The 23386-nt window shown below is 32.9% G+C and overlaps 1 protein-coding gene across 1 annotated transcript; it reads left to right on the forward strand.

The window, feature by feature from the left end:
* The first annotated feature begins 18338 nt into the window (after window positions 1-18338).
* LOC139489933 (craniofacial development protein 2-like) lies at window positions 18339-19700 on the forward strand. Its single transcript, XM_071276779.1, has one exon. It carries the CDS (start codon window positions 18339-18341, stop codon window positions 19698-19700), a length of 1362 nt encoding a protein of 453 aa, XP_071132880.1.
* The last annotated feature ends 3686 nt before the right edge of the window (window positions 19701-23386 follow it).

The following is a 23386-nucleotide window of genomic DNA, read 5'->3' on the forward strand; positions in this document are numbered from 1 at the left end:
TCTTCGAAGTCTATATATTTGAAATAATATATATCTCAAAATAAATAAATAGTCTAATTCACAAATAAATCAACTAAAAAAGACAAAATTAAAACTAGGTAAAACATACACTGTTAAAGAATGTAGAAGAAAATACACCAAATTGTCAACAGCAAAAGATTTATCAAAACGAACCCCACCAAACAACGTGAGATGGACGCATTATTTGCCTATACTAGTAAGGATCGAGAGATACCCTGGTAAGTATTAAAGCTACGTAAAAAAGACAAACATATACTAATAGATACTTGTTTATGAGAATCATCCCTATATACCTTGATGTGATAATATTGCATGGCAATTCACCGTCCCCTACCGCGGTTAAAATTTCGTTGTTCTGGAACAAAATGATCAAGCACATACGTGTATTCCTAGGTCCAATTACCATAACTCTGCAAACGAATCATCTGAACGGAACAAGTCAACAAAACAGCTATGATATCTACATATTTTCTACATTGACCCATAAGGAACAATGTGGACTCGTGCAAGTGCGCTACAATAGAAGCATATAATATGCTCCAAATTGATACACGTCTTGTTGCTAATAAAAAATCAAAATCTGGTGATAAGTTGCATTAGCTTGTGTGATGGTATTTAGTAATATATATGGCCTACTAGATTTCTTTTGTTAACTCTATGTTGGCCTCTATAGATGTCCTATGTTCACTCTATGTTGCCCGCTAGATGTCTTTTGCTTACTCCTTGTTGCCCTCTATAAATGTCCTATGTGGACTGTATGTTGACCGCTAGAGATGTATTTTTTGTTCTTTATGTTGCCCTCTATAGATGTCCTACGTTTACTAAATGATGACCTCTATAGATGTATTTTGTGTACTTTATGTTGCCCTCTATAAATGTCCTATATTTACTGTATGTTGCCCGCTAGATGTCTTTTGTGTACTCTATATATGTTGCTCTCTATAGATGTCCTTCGTCTACTGTATGTTGCCTGCTATATATCTTCTAGATGTTTTTTAGTCGATTGGTACTGTTTCATTGACGCATACCCAAACAACTCCTTTAAAAGGGTTACTTTTTTAAGATCTTGCCTTCGATTGATCACTTTGGATTTTTTCAGTTAGCTAAAACTAAAAATTATGATTTCAATATACCATCAAGCATAGTTGTATATATACGTGTTCAGTGTAAGTATGTAACAATACATTTGCCAAATTGAATCTCTTGTACAACACAACAGCCTGGCATAATTATTTCAGAATCAAAATACATATTAACAAGATAATTACTGTGTCACGATATTAGTCTTTATATTTAACCAGCCGTATTTACGACTGTCACTGTAGCATTACGCATTCTGCATTGATCCTTAGAATGTTACTATACATATCACTTTCATCTGTTTCACTGCCGTTATTTTGTTTGTAGGCTTTTTAATCAAATATTGGAAAATGTGCATTAAGCATCCAGTGAAAATGATAGATAGCCTCCTTTGGGTATAAATGCATGTTTTAACGTGTAATTACAGGAACTTAGATCAATTTGGTGTACGTTTCAATAGAATTATAATGAGACATGTAGATATGATTCAGGTTGACAAGTTCTAGACGATAAGGTATAACTTACACGTTTAATAGACTTTCATTTCACGGCCTACATTGTTATGTGTAAAATGTCATGATGCTATCATAATGCTGTATTATAGAACCAATTATACTGGAAGTACCTATCCATTTCTGTTATAATTCTATATAGGAATATTGACAATGTAGACGGGTCTATTATACTTTTGATACATTTAGGTGTTGAGTCCGTGGTTGAATCAGTGCAAATGTAAACAAAGTAAAAAAAAAAGTGTTTATTTCTCTTAAGACTCACAAGTGAAAACAAATTAAAGTCGCCACCAGAAAGTTTTGGATGACTTAATTTATGCATTCAACACTTGTTAGGGGAACGGTTCTATCGTAAGAGTTTAATTTTGGGAAAAACAACATTCTAAATAAACAACCTTCATAGAAGTCAATATCATTATATCCAATTTTACAGTGAGTTAAGCTATACAGTATATAAAATGGAGTTATTTAAAGTTGTTAAATCGCCCTTTTTTTGTAAAAACTTTTTTATGCCTGGACCGTTTTGGTATTATGCTTTTTACCTTTGCTCAATGCATAGAGCTAATGCATGACTTATCAAAGTTATATGCATGTGCAAAGTCAATAGATTAAATTTTCGGCAGCTTGAACTGTATATGTCAATGAATTATTTTTAAATTGTTGTAAACTTTCTGGTTCATGATTCAAACAAAAGTTTGGCTCCTCTATGAATGGGTTTTACAGTCCAATCTAAATAAAATATTGATCTCTGATTACGTTATACTACAGAGATCAATATTTTAATTAGATTGTTTTACAGTCAAACCGAGAGATGCCATATTAGATCAGTCGAGGTGATAGATGCATTTAGATCCAAATTCAAAATGAATTTTATTTTGTAGACTGATGATACGTTAGATTGTAAAATTGTAAAACAAAAATGTTAAATTAATATTGTTGACTATCTATAATATCTGAATTCCTATGTTTTTCATTATTATTCGTATATTTTTTTGCCGCGTGAGGGAATAATTAGGGGAAAAGAGTTTGAGGCAAATTTCGCCTGATTTTTTTACGCACCTAGGTCATTTTCAAATAATAAAACTTTGAGTCTTTATTGACAACTGTTTCATGTATGTACGTTAAGAATATATCCACATTGTTTATAACAAAACTATTAATACATATAATGTCTCAAAACGTCAAGTCTGTATCGATGTTTGAGATTTTAATATTTTAAATTCTAAATTCTAAATTTGTATGAAAAGTACAAAAAATAAGTTCGACCGGTTTTTTATTCTGTTATATATAATAGTTATTCAATTAATTGTTTCCTATTGACAAGTTTGTTTTCCATAAAAAAATGAAAAATATTTGACATTTATATTTAAATCACTATACCATCTGTTGCAGTAATGAAACAGATATTTCTAGTCAGGTATACAAGGTTTTACTACAGCTTGTAGTAAGAATTTAACGGACTACTAAACATAAATCGTAGTTGACATATCTAAGGCGTAGAAAATCAATCGGAACATAAGTATTAAGGAAACATTAGGTACAGAATGGTCGATTTTTTGTGAACCTGAAAAAAACTTCATTAGTGCCACTAATATGAATCGGGTTTAAAGTGTTGGAAATGGTGCTATAAACAGAAAACAATTTAAAAAGCAAAAATAAAACAATACCAAACACAGTAAAAATTTATAAAAGCATTCGACTTCTTAAATCGCAGTATGATAGGGATTTATACCTTTTTTTCTCTATTTAAAAAAATAACATAAAATTGGTGCTGACTGGTTATACTCGCATGCAACCTCATTTATAGACATTTTCTTAAACTACTAGTAACACGACAACCCTAAAACACATCGAAGAAGGTTAGCTACCAACTTTGTAAACTTCTTATTTTTAAACAGTTAATATAATTTTGCTCTATTTCTATATATATATATATATAACTCGTCTAAACATCAACCCAACAATGTTAGATCTGTAAATTTGCTTTCGCAAATTTTTGGTTCTTCCCTCGCCGGGATTCGAACCCATGCTACTGTGATATCGTGACACCAAATCGCCTGCACTGCAGCCGTCCCGCTAGACCACACGACCACCTGGGCTCTCAAATAAAGAGCTTTCGGTGGGCATGTGTTACCTTTCCACGTCAGTTTTAATCTAGCGGCGTACTACAGTACATGATATATAAGACATGAAGATGTTATGGTTACAGATCAGCTAAATTATCTATAGTAAAGGATCCTACAAGTTAATGTAAGATACAGTCACAGAAAATAATTATATTCATAAGTACGTCTGAGTATATATATATATATATATATATATCAGCACGTTGTTCAAAGTAGGTTCATTGCATTTCAACTGAAACACCCGTTTTGAGTTTTTCTATACTGGCACAATTTAGATGCGGCATATTTTTATTGAAATATTCAAACAATCTCTGTTACAGAACGCCATTGTGCATCCTCATTTCAGTATTTTACCATAACGAATTTTGGTGTTTTTCATTGCACAACATATATATCTATTATAATATACAAATGGTGTAAGCAGGACAGGATTTCGTTAGCTCTTTTCACAGAATGTCTAGTAGCCCATTAGGTTTTAGTTACCTGTCTATATATTGATATATACTCCTTGTCCCTGTAGTATCATTTAATGCTTTATTTTGCGTTTTTAAAGATTTAAGAAATGTTGTTGATCTTAAACACGAGGATTTTTTATTGATGTGTCTACTCCCATTACATGGCTTCAACATGGTGTTTTTTATGCTGAATGTGATGACATTCCGGACGCTACCATTTACAATTCCAATATTTTCACCATTTATCCAAGTTCTTTCAAATCCACAAAACTGTTTAATTGATTAACTTGATCTCGCCTTAAATATAGGCTAATACTTTTAAAGTCCTGAAATTTATGATTGCTACGGTGACTCTTTTTTTTTAATTTTTTTTTTATAGCCATAGCTGCTACAGGTCACCGTACGGCCTTCAACAATGAACAAAACCCGTACTTTATAGATAGCTAATATCATTTGGTTATTTGTGTCGTTTGGTAGCAATCTCATTGACTTATGCACATATCTCCTTTAATTCGTAATCATATTCAGCAATAAAAGTGTGATGAGACATGATTGAAAACCAAGGAAGATTAAGTATTTCTAGAGCTGTATAGAAAGTCCACGAAGGTCATTGACTGAATTAAATAATGTAATAAGCGCATCGATTTATGGTAAAAGAAAAATAACAACAGGCGAATTGAATAAGATATCTGATATTGTAACATATTGCTTATAGAATTAGGCCATACGAGATTTGGCTTACGAAACTCATTCAATATAAAATGTGTGTGTAAAAATATTTAATGATATTTACAAATTATAACACTGTGCTCCGAGGTAAGAGAAGATTTAAAAGTTCCTAGTGTCGATAGGAAGCAATAGTTGATAAAATTGGCTTTACTACGCCATGTTATTCAGTGATTATCTTGTTAACTATGTACCGTGTCTATGCCATATAGTCATGAAAGAAACTACGAGATTTTATACATATTCCGTTTGATATGCGGTTGTTCTGTTAAATGTAATTTATATCTTAAGTTCAGCGACCTCACGCAAAGCTTACCTTAGTTGAGTTTTAAGTCCTCTTTTGTTAAGATTTTTTATGTATTTTTGTTTCTCGTGTTTCTAGATTACTCCAATGTGTGAGACTGAATTAGTAATGACTCAGTTATTGATAGACTTTCTTGCCTTGCACAGAAAAACTGTTAAATAAACAGCAAGAAAATTCTAACAAACACAAGTCTAATTAAACTTTAAATCCGACAATACTTTGACCAAGAGCCATACACAGTCCGAGCCTATAATACTTCATCAGTAATTTCAGATTTACCGATTTCAACTCTGGGTTCAATTGCTTCCTTGTTGCAGCAATCTCGTATCAAGAAAATCCTAATGTATAAACCAACTCTTTGAATATCGTAAGAACTAGAAGATATATATGAAAATACGTAGGGGCCAGCTGAAGGAAGCCTCCGGGTGCGAGAGTTTCTCGCTGCATTGAAGACCCATTGGTGGCCTTCGTTTGTTGTCTTCTTAATGGTCGGGTTGTTGTCTCTTTGACACATTCCCATTTCCATTTTCAATTTTATAACCCATATGCAGGCGCTGATGGAATATGACTGCACATAAATGGAAGATTACTTTTGAAAAATTTAAATCGTGTCTTATTTGTAGAGTTGAGTTATTAACCGACACTCATTGTGAAGATAAGATGCAGATTTGACTGTATCAACCGACACTCACTGTGAAGATAAGATGCGGATATGACTGTATCTGATGTATCATTTGTTTTTCATGTGGTAGTTTATATGCAATCAACCAAGTCACCAAACTAAGAAAGGACATCATCAATATAGGTTTCTTTTCATTTTGTTTAAAAGTTCATGTTTATATGAAATCTGCTACATAAAGAAAGAAAAAAGAAAAGCAAAATTGAGTCCATTGGAAATTTAGATTGTCTGTCGAAGAAAACGCACTCAAAATGTAACAAATAAAGACAACAGTAGTATACCACTGTTCGAATGTCATAAATCGATTGAGAGACACAAATTTCAGGATACAAACTAAAACCGAGGGAAACACAATTCGGCTTCCTCCACCCATAAAAACTTGCGGCCACGACATAAAAAATAATCAATCTTGTTTTTGCGTGTTTCTCATTGCCTGGTATAATCGTACACTGAAGCCGTTGTTATTATTCTAACGTGGTGTTTCTTGTTTGTTCATATAAGCTGAAGCGATTTCGGCCAACAATATATTTCAACATCGCTGAATATTCATGAGTCTTTCTAAAAAAAAAGTAAGGAAAGTTTTCGTTGGTGGTCAATTTGAAAATTTAAATGATGATTTTGGCGTTACGACGATAGATCTTTTTCAACTGTTATATTAATGTTTAGTCAGTTTATAATTTTATTATATCAACTGTTAGATCAGAATTTTGTCACTTGCATTTCATAATTTTACAATAGCACTAAATTCTTATGTTAAATTTAGTTACTATGCATGTTTAATCATCTCACAATGAGAGCGTGACATACAAGTAGTCTACTCTACTCTTGCAAAACCATTGTTGATCTTTAGATGGCTTTTTGTGTAGATGGTCTATGACGTCACGGTATACATACATCATTTTCCCTTATAGTCGATCTTACCATAGGTTTCCCCAACATTTCTCCTTTTTATTTGTAGCTTTGTTAATGGCACGAATGGATAATGTAAATAAAACATCAAACAAAATATCCATTTCAAAACCCTAGTATATGGAAATACAATTTTAAGCAAAGTGCTCCAGTTTCTACAACCGACAAGCATAATGGAATAGTATTTTGTTATAACCACAACTAGACGAAAGACAAACAAAGATTTCTTGTTTCGAACACCGGATCAGTTCAAATCAGATCAGTGTGGGAAATCACTAGTTTAAACCTTTTTCCGGATACCGGAGGAGGAAATATTTAGTTTAAATTTTAATCCATAAACCTTGACAATGTCGTTAGTGTTCAAACCTTAATCATGCCATCGAAATTAAAATTCCTTAGTTTATGAATAGATTGTTTTATATCTAAATGTCTTGACATCAGGGCGAAAGTCTCACGATGTTCTGCGAGATATAGGTTTACGTTTATAATCTGCTGTGTAAAATTATGCTATAACACTGCAACTAGATTTAATGTTTGGAAAAAAAAACCCACAGTTAATAATAACATGCAGTAAAGTGTGAATCAATGTCCTTGATTCATATTGCACATACTATGGTTTGTCATGGTTTTCTGCACACTCTGCGATACATAAAGTAAAATTTTAAAGAAAAGAATTAATAATGTCAAGTAAAAATTTTATGTGAACATTAGATAGTTCTAAAGTTTACATGTTCCATTAATATTGTAAAATGTATCTGGTGTGTTATGGGACATTTATATGTAATTTATTGAAAGACAGACGACCCGTTAAGTTCTATTGATTTTTGAAGCCTGGCTGCCATCGACATACAAGTCTTGTGCAACTTGATGTTATTAAATTTAAACAAGTAAAATCTTTAATGCGAAAGTATTGATAATTGCATTAACGCTCACAATAAAAAGAAAAACAACCAGAGGGCTTCTAGTTATAACGTGTGGGAGTATATTGGAAACGTCTTACTTCTGTACAGATTAATTAGATATACATGTTTATGTATGAATTCGTCTGTTAATGTAGAATAGAGTTAGAAAATTCCACTGCTATCGTTATTGTGTTATGGTAAATTTCTGTAGTCTTTTATTTTATTTTTGCTAATGTACTTTGTCTATATACCATTTTGTGTTTCTTTGTTACATATGACGTGGCTCTGTACTTATACATCCCGTCATTGTATTATTGTGCTATGGTAAATTTTTGTATTCTTTTCTTTTCCTTTTGGCTTATGTCTCTATACCTTTTTGTGCTTCTTTCTTACATATTTGTTAGTATTTGAAGTAATTATGTTAATAATACAATATTGACTGCTGTCCCCCAATTATTTGCATTTTTGCCTATAATGTCCGTTTGTTATGTTCACACATCGGTGTTAATATAAAGGAATTGTAAGCGACTGTCATACAAGTGAGATGTTTAGCTAGCTATAAAACCAGGTTTTATCCCAATTTTCAACATAAGATGTCTGTACCAAGTCAGGAATTTGACAGTTCTTTTGATGTATTTGAGCTTTTGATTTTGTCATTTGATTACGGACATTTGTATTCTTCATCATGTTATTTGAAGTTAGCTTTGAATTACCACAAGCAATCAACAGTACCTTCTAGTGTCTTTTCCGATTATCGCTTTCTTCTTCTCTTGGGCCTACCTTATTGAATAAGTCTTTTACTTGATTGAATTTTACGATGCCTTTATTATTGTTATTATTGTTCTAACATAGACCAAGTAATGAATATTGAAAAAAAAACTAGTTTGATACAGCTCTTTCAAGAAATGATATGATAGAAAATTGATCCTACCAGTTTAAATTTTATTTTGATACAGTTATGGCTTCATTTTATCCTTTTTGTTATTGTGTTAATCGACATTGTCATGTAGTCCACTTGTATTCTTTGAACTATTCATACGTAAATTCCCTGCATGTAACAAGTATCACACACACTTTAATGTGCCCCGTGATTTCCAATATGTTTGTATTTTTTTTCTGAATTTTACAGTGAAAATGTCGAACAGTCTATGACAATATTTATTTAATTTCATTGCCAGATTTGTGAATTGATGATATTAACACAGCAGCCTTGATCTCAATTCACAGTTGTAGCATGAAGCGAAGAACTCTACTCAAACTGGTGACAGTGGTCAGCTTCGAATTACAGCAAGGGGACATTTTTTACCTCATTTTGGAGGCCTCGTTGTGACTTTGAGATTGAGAATAGCAATTAAAGCTTTTGCACGTAGTTATTTGTTTCATGAATTGAAACACCATAACTTTTATTTTCTATTATAAGAACTTTTAAAAGAGATTGATTTTGAACAGGGCCGATTTTTTTGGTTAGGACAGAAGTGTTTGTCAGTGGTTGTTGTACCCTTTTCATTATTGTTCTGGGATACAGGAAGGATTGCTGTAACCGGCCTCAAATTCACCAGTCAATACTGTTGTAAACGAAAGACAGTCACCATGTATGCATGAAATCCGTGCGAAATAGCGTGATCAGTGCTTAAAAGTGAATAGACCGGGTTTTACCGGATGTCTTATTTCCAATCTTGAAAAAATATAAAATGAGCACACAAGTTTAGATAATTAAATTTGTTTCTTTCCGTCCGTTTTCGAAATAGCTAGAGATCTATTTGCATGATTGTCATTTAAAATTAAATTCAAGCATACGACAATCGATCACAAAGCCTTTTAAAACGTATTATTCAATTAAAAGTTTTATCACGTATACGGCAATGTGTTTATTGATAATGGTAAAAAAAAATACAGAAACTAATTTGGAACGGATAAAATAAAATTGAAAAAAAAAAAATCAGATTCATATTAAAAATATCACGCTATTTGTTACATGGATTTCGAACAGTACTGGTTAACACCCGGAACTCCATCGGTTTTTATTAATTAAGGTAAACACGAAGGGTTCAGAGTACAAAAAGGTCTAATAGAAATAAGTAAAACACAATCCAGACATACCCAGTCTAACGTTATCACTGACCAAAGAAAAATGAGTTTCCTTTGCAGCATGGTTAATGGTACCATTGAATAAATAATATGTAAATCTTTGATTATGATTATTTTATTTTTGTATAGATAACAAAATTTAGTGTCAATGCATGGTCATAATTTTTTTAACTGATACGCTCCCTGATTGTACTCAATACATCATAATGTGAACTCAATTTTAACTTCGAACATACGAACAAACCAGGTGCTTAAAACCAAGTTTACAGATTGGTGAAATGCCCTCCAAAATATGGTTTGACAGATTAATGTTCGCACTTTGTCTTACTGTAATCTGATTATATAATTCATAGCAGTTGACGAAAATCTAATAAATCTACGTTAAGAGAGACAAAATGTCCTTAAAGAGCTGTTTAGTAAAGTTGTAGCTTACAATTTCTCTCAAGTGAGTTGAGTGAAACCAACAGCATTATACTATTGTTTAGCGTTTCTGTTACATCAGCGTGCTAGAATCAAATTGCATATAATGACAAAAGCTGATTAGGAAACCGCGAATATAGGAATTTGACGGTTTAGTTATCCCCAAGGAAACCATTTGGATGATAATATTTCCAAACATATTGATCTATATTATGAAATTGCAAGACCAACAGTCAATATTTTAGCAGCTTTTTTTGTGAAGATCACATATATAACAGATTACTTTAAGCTCTGCAAGCTGACAGGCGTCATTATAAATCTATTTATTTATTCGTTAATTCATTATTGTAGCATCCTTAATCTAAGCATTCAAATCTATAAATGCCAAAAGGCTTTTAAACGTCATTTTTTTTTATACAAAAAAAAATCCTTTAAAATAAAACATTTAATATTTCCGGTATATCATACATAAGTTAATGTAAAAGACCTATATATAATGTAAGATAACTGTAATTAAATATCATAATTATTTGGTAAATTACGTTTACCCCCTTTGTATACGTAAATGGGATATAAGAGATTGCACTTCTGTACATATAGACAATGCCATTTCCCATAGGAAATCCCTTTACCACTAAAACTGTGCCACTTTTACTATGAAGTTTATATAAAAATACATCCTAGCTATAGAATGGAAAGTTTATATGCACTACTATTTTATTCAAAAGTCAAAACATAGGGCTTAGCGGCATATTTTCAACATATATTTGCCCGAACTTCAAAGAGTTTTAAACTTTATACTAAAATAATGTGAAACCCCTCCTTTCAGTTTGGGTCTTCATCAGAATTCAATTTTAGCCGCTACCCTGTGTATTCATACTGGTCTCTTGTAGACAACGGTGTCGTTATGAACAGATAATTACACGAATATAAACTTATATTTTGGTAATGTTCAGAGAAAGAAAACACTCAATAATAAAAGCAAATAAAAGGTACATCATGATTAATTGATTGTAGCCTACTTAATGTCCAATGGTTAATATTTCATGCAAATGCTGGACAAATGAACAATTACTAAAATATGTAAGTTAGACAAAAAGGATCGTTCAAAAACTGAGGACTGCTACTATACACATGTGTATGGTAAGAAATTTTGCCTGGTAACATGTCACATATAAAATCCTCAAAAAGTTATTGTAAATATTCCATAACATGCAGATACCGCAGCACATAAGGCATCTTTATCAAGCCCCTATTGCCACTGGACATCGCGACGAATAGTTATATATCCCACAAAGCCAAGAGGATGTCATTCTTTTGCAAGGATTTGATGTTGGATTTGCGAAAATTGCACAACCATATTTCTATGCTTCGGATGAGGGTTAAGTAATGAAGAATTTGTTAGACTTCAGGAGAATGTCGTGATGGTAAATTATAGAGGGAATGACATGAAAGATACATTATAAATACATTTATAAAGATGACAATCAAGAAAACAACTGGATTAACTGGAACATGTAAATATGACACTTCGTATATAAATGTAATTTTCAGTAATAAGTAAACACGATAACTATGTGGCAAGTATGCATTTCATGTGAAATCTCATAAAATATTCCCTCTTTCTTTTTGTAAACCTCTAGGGCATTGTTGATACTTACTTGAAAGTGAATGTAAACGATTTCTAGTATTGATTTGGCTGGTATTGACACAATGAGGAATGTTGTACAATAACGTGGTGTCATTAAATTTAAATTGCAAACTTGTTTACGACAAAAAAAAAGAAACGAGAATTTACATACCTAAAAGCGACAGACGGGAAATCAATATAAAATTAATATGCTTTAAAAATATGATTAAAGGGAGGAAATAAGAAATTAACAAAGATATACGTTTACCTGTGCATATGAAGCAGTAGCCTCAGAAAAATAGAACTGACAACTTGATATATCGATGCATAATTGGTTGGGGAAATATATGCAAAACAAAACAATAAAGTACAAAGCACAAAACGAAACAATAATACAGTAAAACTACGTCATAGGACAAGAAGAAAAAAACACACCAAAGAATTAACGTACTGAGTAAAAAGAATATTGACAATATTACAATAGAAATAGATTTTTGCAATGTTTTTTTTTAAAACTGAGACTGCATATCTAATTAAATGAAGGTAAAAGTAGTAAATCGGTGTTCATAAATCGATTGAGAGAAAACCAACCCGGGTTATAAACTTAAACCGAAGGACACACATCAACTGTAAGAGGAAAATCGAGAAACAACAAGAACACTGAAGTGCAAAAAAACAAAACCAAACGAACAGTTTGTTAACAACTGCCATATTCTTGACTTGGTACAGGACATTTTAAGAAAGAATGGTGACTTTAACCTTGTTTTATGGCTAAACAAACCTCCCGCTTATATGACAATTCTAATTAAATACCGTTTTATTGACGAAAACCCCACATCTCCCTTTCTTCATTCTCTCGTAGACAAGGGTGCCGTTAGGAAGTTCAGACAAAAAGAACATACAAGGAAAACAAATTATTGTTAAATCATGATCAATTGATTGTTGCCTTGTTAAGGTACAATGACAATTATCGCTCATATAAATAAGGCCTGCCAATACGTCGAAAAGGAGAAGTGCGAACGGGAGCATTTAGTTAAAAAATTGAAAAAAACCTTTTTTTCAAGGCTTGAGTATATTTGTTAAAAATTGAAAAAAGACTTTTTTTCAAGGTTTGAGTATATACATTATTGAAAATGGAAACGGGGAGTGTGTCAAAGAGACAAAAAACTGACTAAAGAGCAGAAAACAGAACACGGCCACTAATGGGTCTTCAACACAGTTTGAAAATCCCGCACCCGGAAACCGCGAAAATGGACGTCACTCTAAACTCCGAAACATATAAACTGTGAACCAAATTTAAAAAATGCAAATTTTACGTTATTGGTGTGTCAGGTGTTTTCATTTCAGAGATGGACTGCTTAGTACAGTACACAGACTAATTGTTAACAAATATATTGCATCAACGGAAGCAACACCGATTTTAATCTTTCAATGTTGGTAAACTAGGTTACTTATGTGCTTTTGTGTCGAGAATTTCAGCATTTTTGATAAACTAAAGGGGTTCTATATCAATCAGTGGCGGGAAATTGATGATTTAGTAGTCAGCACTTCGATCTTGACATGAATATCAATTATATGGTAATTTTTATAAATTTCCTGTTACAAAACTCTAAATTTTTCGAAAAACTAATGATTTTCTTATCCCAGGAATAGATATTACCTTAGCCGTATTTGGCACAACCTTTTGAAATTTTGGGGCCTCAATGCTCTTCAACTTTGTACTTGTTTGGCTTTACAACTATTTTGATCTGAGCGTCACTGATCAGTCTTATGTAGACGAAACACGCGTCTGGCGTATTAAATTATAATCCTGGTACCTTTGATAACAATGTACACCACTGGGTAGATGCCACTGCTGGTGGACGTTTCGTCCCCGAGGGTATCACCAGCCCAGAAGTCAGCAATTCGGTGTTTACATGAATATCAATTATATAAAATTGAGAATGGAAATGGGGAATGTGTCAAAGAGACAACAACCCGACCAAATAAAAAACAACAGCAGAGGGTCACCAACAGGTCTTCAATGTAGCGAAAAATTCCCGCACCCGAAGGCGTCCTTCAGCTGGTCCCATAACAAATATATACTAGTCCAGTGATAATGAACGCCATACTAATTTCCAAATTGTACACAAGAAACTAAAATTAAAATAATACAAGACTAACAAAGGCCAGAGGCTCCTGACTTGGGACAGGCGCAAAAATGCGGCGGGGTTAAACATGTTTGTGAGATCACAACCCTCCCCCTATACCTTTAACCAATGTAGAAAAGTAAACGCATAACAATACGCACATTAAAATTCAGTTCAAGAGAAGTCCGAGTCTGATGTCAGAAGATGTAACCAAAGAAAATAAACAAAATGACAATAATACATAAATAACAACAGACTACTAGCAGTTAACTGACATGCCAGCTCCAGACTTCAATTAAACTGACTGAAAGATTATGATTTCATCATATGAACATCAGGCACAATCCTTCCCGTTAGGGGTTTAGTTTCATACCATCATAACATATATGAGAAGAACATAACCCGTGTCATGCCAACAACTGTTTTTAGAATAAATGTGTTTAGTTCCGATGCAAAGACCTTATCAGTGACTCCATATTAACGCCAAAATATGCAATCTTTAATGACTTGACAACAGTATCGTAATTATACCCCTTCTTAATAAGTCTATTCAAAGGTTTTGTAAGTTATGGTCATTTTTATAAATTTCTGTTACAAAACTCTGAATTTTTCGAAAAACTAAGGATTTTCTTATCCCAGGAATAGATTACCTTTGCCGTATTTGGAAAAAACTTTTTGATATTTTGGGTCCTCGATGCTCTTCAACTTTGTACTTGTTTGGCTTTACAACTATTTTGATTTGAGTGTCACTGATGAGTCTTATGTAGACGAAACGCGCGTCTGGCGTATTAAGTTATAATCCTGGTACCTTTGATAACTATTAGGGTTAAAATTGTATTATCATTAATAAGCAATTAGTGAAAAACAGGGATATTTCTAAGTTTATGTCAAAAGGGTAACATATATTTTTTCAATACGAATTGATTCAAAACCTCACAAACATGATTGTATAAGGAAACTGACTAAATTTTATGACCGGAAATTAGTACTTTGAGACAAAAACTTAGATTCTATCATAATTCTCAGAAAATAGAAAACCGGATATTTTTTTAACTCTATTTGAAACATAATAAACCTGATTTTTACGGAAACTGACAACATCTCAATATCAGACAATTCCTACATTGAGGAAAAACTAAGATTTTTATCATGAACTCTCTGAAAACGGGAAGCAGGAAAATTTGTCGAACATTAAAAAAAAATAAAAAAATGTGTAAATTCTGATTGTTTTAGGTTAATATTTCTCATTTGATGTTTATAAAATCTCTCATGCAAACAGTGTTTATGGTATATATCTCAGTCAAAAGCTTCCTTAAAATATTATCCAAAAACTGTTTATTCAGTAAATGTAACATGATTCTGTCGAAACCTGTTTAAACGTACACATTTCGTACCGCAATACGTAAATTGTCCAATAACCTTCGGCTCGTTTCACAAACGCATGTACAATACAAACTTGATCGCTAGTTAGACCATGAAAGTATTACATTGACAATATAATACCTCCATGGACTAACTGATATATTCATGACTAAGATTATTTTGTTCTTGTAAGGTTTTTGTGAAACTGATCATTAAGAAGTAGGAGGGAGAAGAGATTATTGATTGTGGAGCGAGATCTGCTTACCTTTCTGGAGCGCCTGAGATCAACCCCGTTTTTTTGGTGGGAATCGTGTTTCTAAGTCTTTAGTTTCGAAGTTGGGTTTTTTGTCTTTCTGGTATTTTTTTTGCCATGGCGTTGCCGGTTCATTTTCGACTTATGAGCTTGAATGTCCGTTTGTTGTTTTTTGCGTGTCTTTTTGGTACTGATTACGTCAAGTTAATAAAAATGTACAAGATAGTTCACCATGTAGATTATAGCTGGAATATTCAGATACAAAGTGTTGCATTATAGAGTATCAATTCATTGCTTATTAATGTCAATATATACGTTAGTTCTTGTTCTACATTTGTCATTTCGGGGCTTTTTATATTTGACTATGTGGCATGTGCTTTGATCATTGTTGAAGGCCGTACGGTGACATATATTTGTTAAGTTCTGTGTCATTGGGTTTCTTATGTGGGCTGTTTCATTGGAAATCATACCACATCTTCCTTTTTCTATATAGATATATAAAAGAAAATGGTGTTTGAATGCCAACTATCCAACAGAGTCCAAACATAACGTGAATGTAAGCAACAATTCAATATATATAGGCGTGTCTTTAACAAGGAGCAAAACCAAAACCGTATAAACTATAAAAAGACAACATGTATCGAAAAACAAATTATTGTTAAATCATGATCAATTGATTGTTGCCTAGTTGATGTACAATGACAATTATTGCATCGACAAAATGGGTCGCCCAAATAAATAAGACCTGCCAACACGACAATAATGAGAAGTGCGAATGGAAGCATAAGTTAAAAATTGATTTTTTTTTTTAAACTTGAGTTTATATATTATGGAGAATGAAAACGGAGAATGTGTCAAAGAGAAAAAAATGACCAAAGAGCAGAAAACAGCATACGGCTACCAATGGGTCTTCAACACAATTTGAAAATTTGAAAATAAAAGTCATAGAGAAGACAAAATGGGAAAGAATTCAAATGATAAAAAAACAGCAGTTTATGTTAAGACATGATTAACAAGTATGAGACATAAACCAACGAAAATGTTACGAGGATAAACATGTTTGTGGAGACTCAACCCATACTCGACATGAATGTTATGACAAAATTAAAAATATACTGTAATATAAACCCGGTTGGAAATGATTTGATTCATCGCATTGGTGCGAAGCACAACCAAACTCACATAGGACCGACAATCTAATCTAATATATGTCTGTGATTTTAATTTTTCTTCTGCTTTTTTAATTTTGAAATTTATATTAACATCACTGTGATTAGGTATTTATTTATTTTTTTGTTCGTCCATTTCAAACACAGTCTTTGGGAATTTTGTGGTTTTTCTTGTTACCTATATATGTATATGCACTATGTCAAACCTCTGATATGAACTTGCACAATATACATTCAGATAATTATATTTATCTTACCTCCATACATTTCCAGGAATATGATTGGTTAAAAGCGTCCGCGTGCAAACCGTGTATATTTGATATTAGGTTAGTAGGGAGGCGGGGCTTATCTCATACACGGTTAGTAGTGGAGTTACGTCCCTTTATATTCCTTATTAGGTAAAAAGGGGGCGGGGCTTACTTCATACACGGTTAGTAATGGTGTTATGTCCCTTTGTAAAAAACAAAACGGTACTGAGAAAAAATCTTAAAAGTTCCAACAGACGAAGAAATTGATGATCAAGGACATTAAGATTGAAACAAATTCATAAAACACATTTAAACCCTACAAGTCGTTATTGTTGGCATCTGTTTTTGTAGGATCAATGGAAGTATTTTCTTAGCGCTAACAGTATTTGAGAATTTTGAGAATCACTAGTCTTAATTTCACACGTTAAGATAGTCGGTAAGATAAATTCGTTACATAGTGTGCTAGTGACGTAATACGGTATAAATGGGGTCAGTAAATTCCATATGGGGATTCGAGCTTCGCTCTCACCCCATATGGAATTTACTGACCCCATATATACCGTATTAGGTCACTAGCACACTATGTAACTAATAATACCATTGACAAACTATGATAATGGTCTTGTCTTCAGTTAAATTCGGAACGTTCAAAGTTCAGTTTGAGAAACACGAAATTGTATATTATACATAAGACGTTTGAAGGCATACAATTATTACCGAAAATTGACAATAAGAGTGTCTTATGACGTTTTAATTGTGTTGGTGGTTTGTCCACAGGATTGTGCATGCGTCTAGTGTGGTTAGAACCATAGGTTCTCTATCACCGCTGGCTAGCCTGTTTTTGTAGGTGAAGAGAAACCCGAGTGAGTAAGTCTTTTTGCCAGTACATAGCCTCTGCATTATTCAAGACTTCTACAATGCCTCCTAGCGACAGCACACGGTAACTAGGATATAGCATCCTAGGCATTATTGCAGAGGATCTGGGAGCAGCAAGGGCCCCAGAGATGCAGTGTGTAGGCCCACCGGCGTGTGGACATGCCCTAGCACTCATCAACCTTGCCCCAGCTATGGGTAAATAGTTGGTCAGATGAAGATCATAGCTCTGTTAAAGCAGTTCATCTAAGAGAAGGAAAACTTGATATAAAACCAATGGCAAGATGGGAGTCATAAGCTTTGGCTAGCAACTCATCTAGAGGAAGGAAACCTTGATGAATAAATCCCTGGCCCTCCTGGTAAGGGGATTGTGCGCTGGGCTAGCTAATCAGCCACGGAAAGAAACTTATGCTACAGAAACAGAACAAAGGAAAATCAATTAGTGTAGACAGATGGAAACCTCTGCAGGAATGCAGCCTATGACGAGCGACAAGACTCTGAGAAACTCTATTCTGTCTCCTAAACAAACGTTAAAATTTGGTTGTTGGAATGTTAGAACTATGAACGAAACAAGCAGAACTGCTCAGACAATTAAGGAAATGAAGAGATTCAAGCTTGATATATTGGGTGTTAGTGAAAGCAGATGGACTGATTCAGGAAAATATAATTCAGGTACAGACATTTATTATTCAGGACGTACAGATGGTAGACACCAGGAAGGAGTAGCTATTCTATTGAGTAAGAGAGCAAGCAAGTCTGTTGTAGAATGGATAGCAATACATGAAAGAATAATACAAATACGAATGAAGACCACCAGTTATGGGCACATGACCGTTATCCAATGCTATGCCCCAACAAATGATTATACAGATAATGAGAAAGAGAATTTTTATGATAAATTAAATCAGATCATAATGGATACACCAAAGCATGATGTACTTACCATCATTGGAGATTTTAATACAAAAGTAGGTTCAACTAACATAGGTTCAGAAGAAGTGATGGGAAAACATGGGCTTGGAGAAATTAACAACAATGGTGAAAGATTAGTAGAGATGTGTACAATGAACAATCTGGTAATTGGGGGAACAATCTTTGAACATAAAAACATACATAAAGCCACATGGGTGTCTCCAAATGGGAAAGTGAAAAACCAGATCGATCACATACTGATTAATAAGAAATGGAGGTCATCATTATTAGATGTGAAAGTGAAAAGAGGTGCAGATGTATACAGCGATCATCACCCTATCAGACTAAAATTAAGAAAAAATAAATGCAAAACACCAAGCAAGATCATAGACTGTGGAAAACTTAAACAACCTGAAATACAACAAAACTTCAATATAGAACTGAAGAACAGATTTGAGGTCTTACAACTTGAAGAAAATGAGTTTGACATAAACTCTAAATGGCAACATATGAGTGAAATTTGTTTAAAAACAAGAGAAGACATCTTAGGTTACATGAATAAAGAAAGAAAGGAATGGATATCTGAAAAAACCTGGGCTCTAATTATGGAAAGAAAAGTGTTAAAATCAAAAACCAACCAAGCAACAAGAGAACAACAAGAGGTAATGAAAGATCTATATAATAGTAAGGAAAAAGAAGTGAAAAAGAATGCAAAGGCAGACAAAAAGGCATACATAGATAAGATTGCAGAAGAGGCTGAAAATGCATCTAAAGTTGGAGATATGAGAAAGCTATATAATATTACAAAACAGCTTAGTGGCAGAGTAAATACCAACAGTACTAACATCAAAGATAAAGATGGTCAGACAATATGCAAATTTGAGAAACAACTTGAAAGATAGAAAGAGCATTTTGAGAAGGTGTTGAATAGGCCTGAACCAGAAATCTCAGTTGACAGGACAGAGGAAGCTCCACCACCAATAGAAATAGAAATGGGACCTATAACAGATGATGAGATCAAAGCAGCCATTAAAAAACTTAAAAACAACAAAGCTCCTGGGGTAGATGGCATACCAGCAGAAGTACTAAAATCAGACATAAATCTCAATGTGAACATCCTATGTGATTTGCTGAATGAAATATGGGAAAAAGAAATACTACCTACTCAGTGGAAAGATGGTATCATCATAAAACTACCAAAGAAAGTAACCTTACAGATTGTAACAACTGGCGTGGAATTACTTTACTATTAGTGCCTGGTAAGATACTTTGTAGAATAATTTAAGAACGAATCAAAGACAAAATCGATTCCATTCTACGGGAAGAACAAAGTGGATTTAGAACAAACCGTGCATGTATAGATAACATCCTCATACTGAGAAATATTATAGAACAGGCACTAGGATGGAGGTCACCCATATATATAAATTATGTGGATTTTGAAAAAGTCTTTGATAGCGTCCATAGAGGGTCACTTTGGTACATCATGAGTATGTATGGAATTCCACAGAAAATAATTAACATCATTATGGAAATGTATGATGGTTTTAGATGTGCAGTCAGACATGATGGAAAACTATCAGATTGGTTTTTAATAACATCTGGAGTAAGACAGGGATGCACAATATCTCCTTTTCTCTTTATATTGATGGTTGACTGGGTAATGAAGAAGACAACAACTGAAAATCATGGTATACAGTGGGGACTAGCAACATTTTTAGAGGACATGGACTTTGCTGATGATATCAGCCTCTTTTTTCATACACATGAACACATGCAGAAAAAGACAGATAAAGTTACATCAGAGGCAGCGAAGTAGGACTGAAGATAAATGCAAAGAAAAGTAAGGTGATGAAGATAGGTACAAAGAACAATAAAGCAATAACAGTGAACGGAAAAGAACTGGAACAAGTAAACTCATTCAAATATCTTGGTAGTAGAGTAAATGCAGAAGGAAATATTGAAGAAGTTAACATCCGTATTGGCAAAGCAGCTTCTGCATTCAAAAACCTGAATAACATATGGAAAAACAACAAAATATCCAGGAAGACAAAGATCAGATTGTATGTGAGCAATGTTAGATCAGTTCTGTTGTACGGTTCAGAAACATGGAGAACAACCAAAAAAATAGAAAGTCGAATTAGAGGATTCGAAGGACGCTGTTTGAGACGAATAATTAACATCAGATGGCCAAATGTAATTTCAAACAGTGAACTATCAGAAAGAACAGGTGTGAAGAATATAGTGAACGAGACCATCAGAAGGAGGTGGAAATATATTGGACATATACTGCGAATGGATAACAACCGGCATGTGAAAAAGGTATTGACATGGACACCACAAGGGACAAGAAAGCCTGGAAGACCGAAAGGCACATGGAGAAGAGATGTAGCAGCAGAGATAAAAAGACATGGTTACACCTGGAATCAAATAGAAAAAATCGCGAAAGATAGAACGAGTTGGAGGTCCCTTGTTGATGCCTTATGTGTTCAAGAACATGAAGAGGATTAAGTAAGTAAGTAAGTATGACGTTTAATTGATATTGAGTTTTGAGGGCTGTTTTCTTAAAAAAAAAACCTGTCTTTTTATGTTTTTAAAAATTGTAAAACTCGAAGTCGTCTGTCTCATTGTTCATTTATCATTTTGAGCAGTTGATAGTATTGTCAATTGTATCGTATTCATTTCAACCTTAAAATATCAATATCAATCCAGTGCATGTGAAAAGTTAGATTACAGAAATACTGAACTCCATGGAAAATTCAAATTGGAAAGTCCCTTCAGAAATAGCAAAATCAAAAGCAGAAACTTATCAAACGAATAGAAAACAGCTATTATATTCATGACTTGGGGTGTACAGGCATTTCTTTATGAAGAAATGGCGCATTAAACCTGTTGTTATATCTAGCTTCACCCCTTACTTGCATGACAGTCACATAACATCACATTCACTGACAACAAGTCTGCATACAAAACGAGCAGGCATGTATTTGTACTCTTTTTCTTTTGCTCAAATTGGTTCTTCGATTTTAAGCAAGTTTTGTTCCACCGGAATTAAAATATCCACAGTGTTTATACTGATATGATAACTTTACAGAAAAGCTGATCATTTGTATTATAAACATATTCCTTTCTAATGCATGTACTTGAATACAGGTGCATATACTTCACCAACATGCTTTTTCTTACAAATCTACAATTGATCAATTACCTCGATAGAATGTTTTATCCTTGAAAACAAAGTTTATTGTTTTCCATATGATATATAAAACTGACAAGCGATAGCATGATAATGTTGTATCTTGTTCCATTAGATTAATGTGCTCAAGTTATTAGCTGCAATATACTTTATGCAACACTTATACTAATAAACTAGGACGGCCAATAAAATTAATGTGTTCTAGTGTATCTAACTAAGCATGCTTACTTCACATGGAAGCTCTTAATATATAAAATATGGAAAATAATAACGATTTCCAATGTGGAATTTGCAAGGCCGACAAATGGATTAATGTCGTAAACAATTAAATCAAGTGACTGATTTTCATTATGTCTATCTCATTAGGGTTTTCATATTCACTAATTGGCATGGTAACTAGGTATGGAATAATCTATCAAACAATAGATCATTATCAAGCTAAAAAAGGGGAAATCTATTATTTGCAAACACTTTTTTTGTTTTTAGATTGTTCCATACATGCAAGAAAGTTTGAAGTTTTGATTATGCCGTTTTGATAAGGGACATTTTTTTTTTAAATTTGAATTGCAGCTGGTTTTTTTTTTTATTTCACCTTTTTCATAAATGAATAATAAATATTAAGTAACACACTCATTCTTTTTCAGATACGACCAAACAGCAGATGTATGTAGCAATTTATTTGGTAAACTGCTCAAAATGTATGACTTAATTGAATGTAGAGTTCAATACAATACCGTATTATTTAGAAATCTCATTGTGATACTTTTAGAGCAGTTTAACATAATACCGTCTCATTTTTTACAAATGGGTGTGATAACATGTTTTTGAACTTTTGAAGATATGAAAACACTTAGTAAATGTTTTAAGTAATTTATTGCTACGAAATCCCTTACAAAACAGAATAACAGGAACAAAAATTGTCTGTTGTATTTTTGTTAAATTTATTTTGGCGTTGAAAAAACATCCAAATCTAGAAAATAACAACTATTGCTGTTAATGTTATATTTATTTAATGTAAGGGTCATTAAGTTCTTTATCTAAATAAAGCTTTTAATTTGTGCTCATTTTAATATTTATATTTCTGACAATTTTTATTATTCTATTTTGATAAATAATTATTTTTTGTGTTTTTTGTCTGCATCGTTCCACCCAAACTGAATAAATTTGAAGTTTTTTAATATTTGTTAAGAAAACGTTTATATTAAGAAAGATTTAAGTTTTCATTTATAAGATTTATACAGTAAAAGTAGGATCGTCGTACAACTTTAAAGAGAATATTTCCATCTTGTGACATTAACTTCTACATTCCTCCAGAATACACTACTGTGTAAATCGATTGTCTTAATGGAGAGATTGTCTTGTGATAACATATTACTAATTCTGTATGATTGA

This window comes from Mytilus edulis, chromosome 9, assembly GCF_963676685.1.
Source record: "Mytilus edulis chromosome 9, xbMytEdul2.2, whole genome shotgun sequence".
NCBI lineage: Eukaryota > Metazoa > Mollusca > Bivalvia > Mytilida > Mytilidae > Mytilus > Mytilus edulis.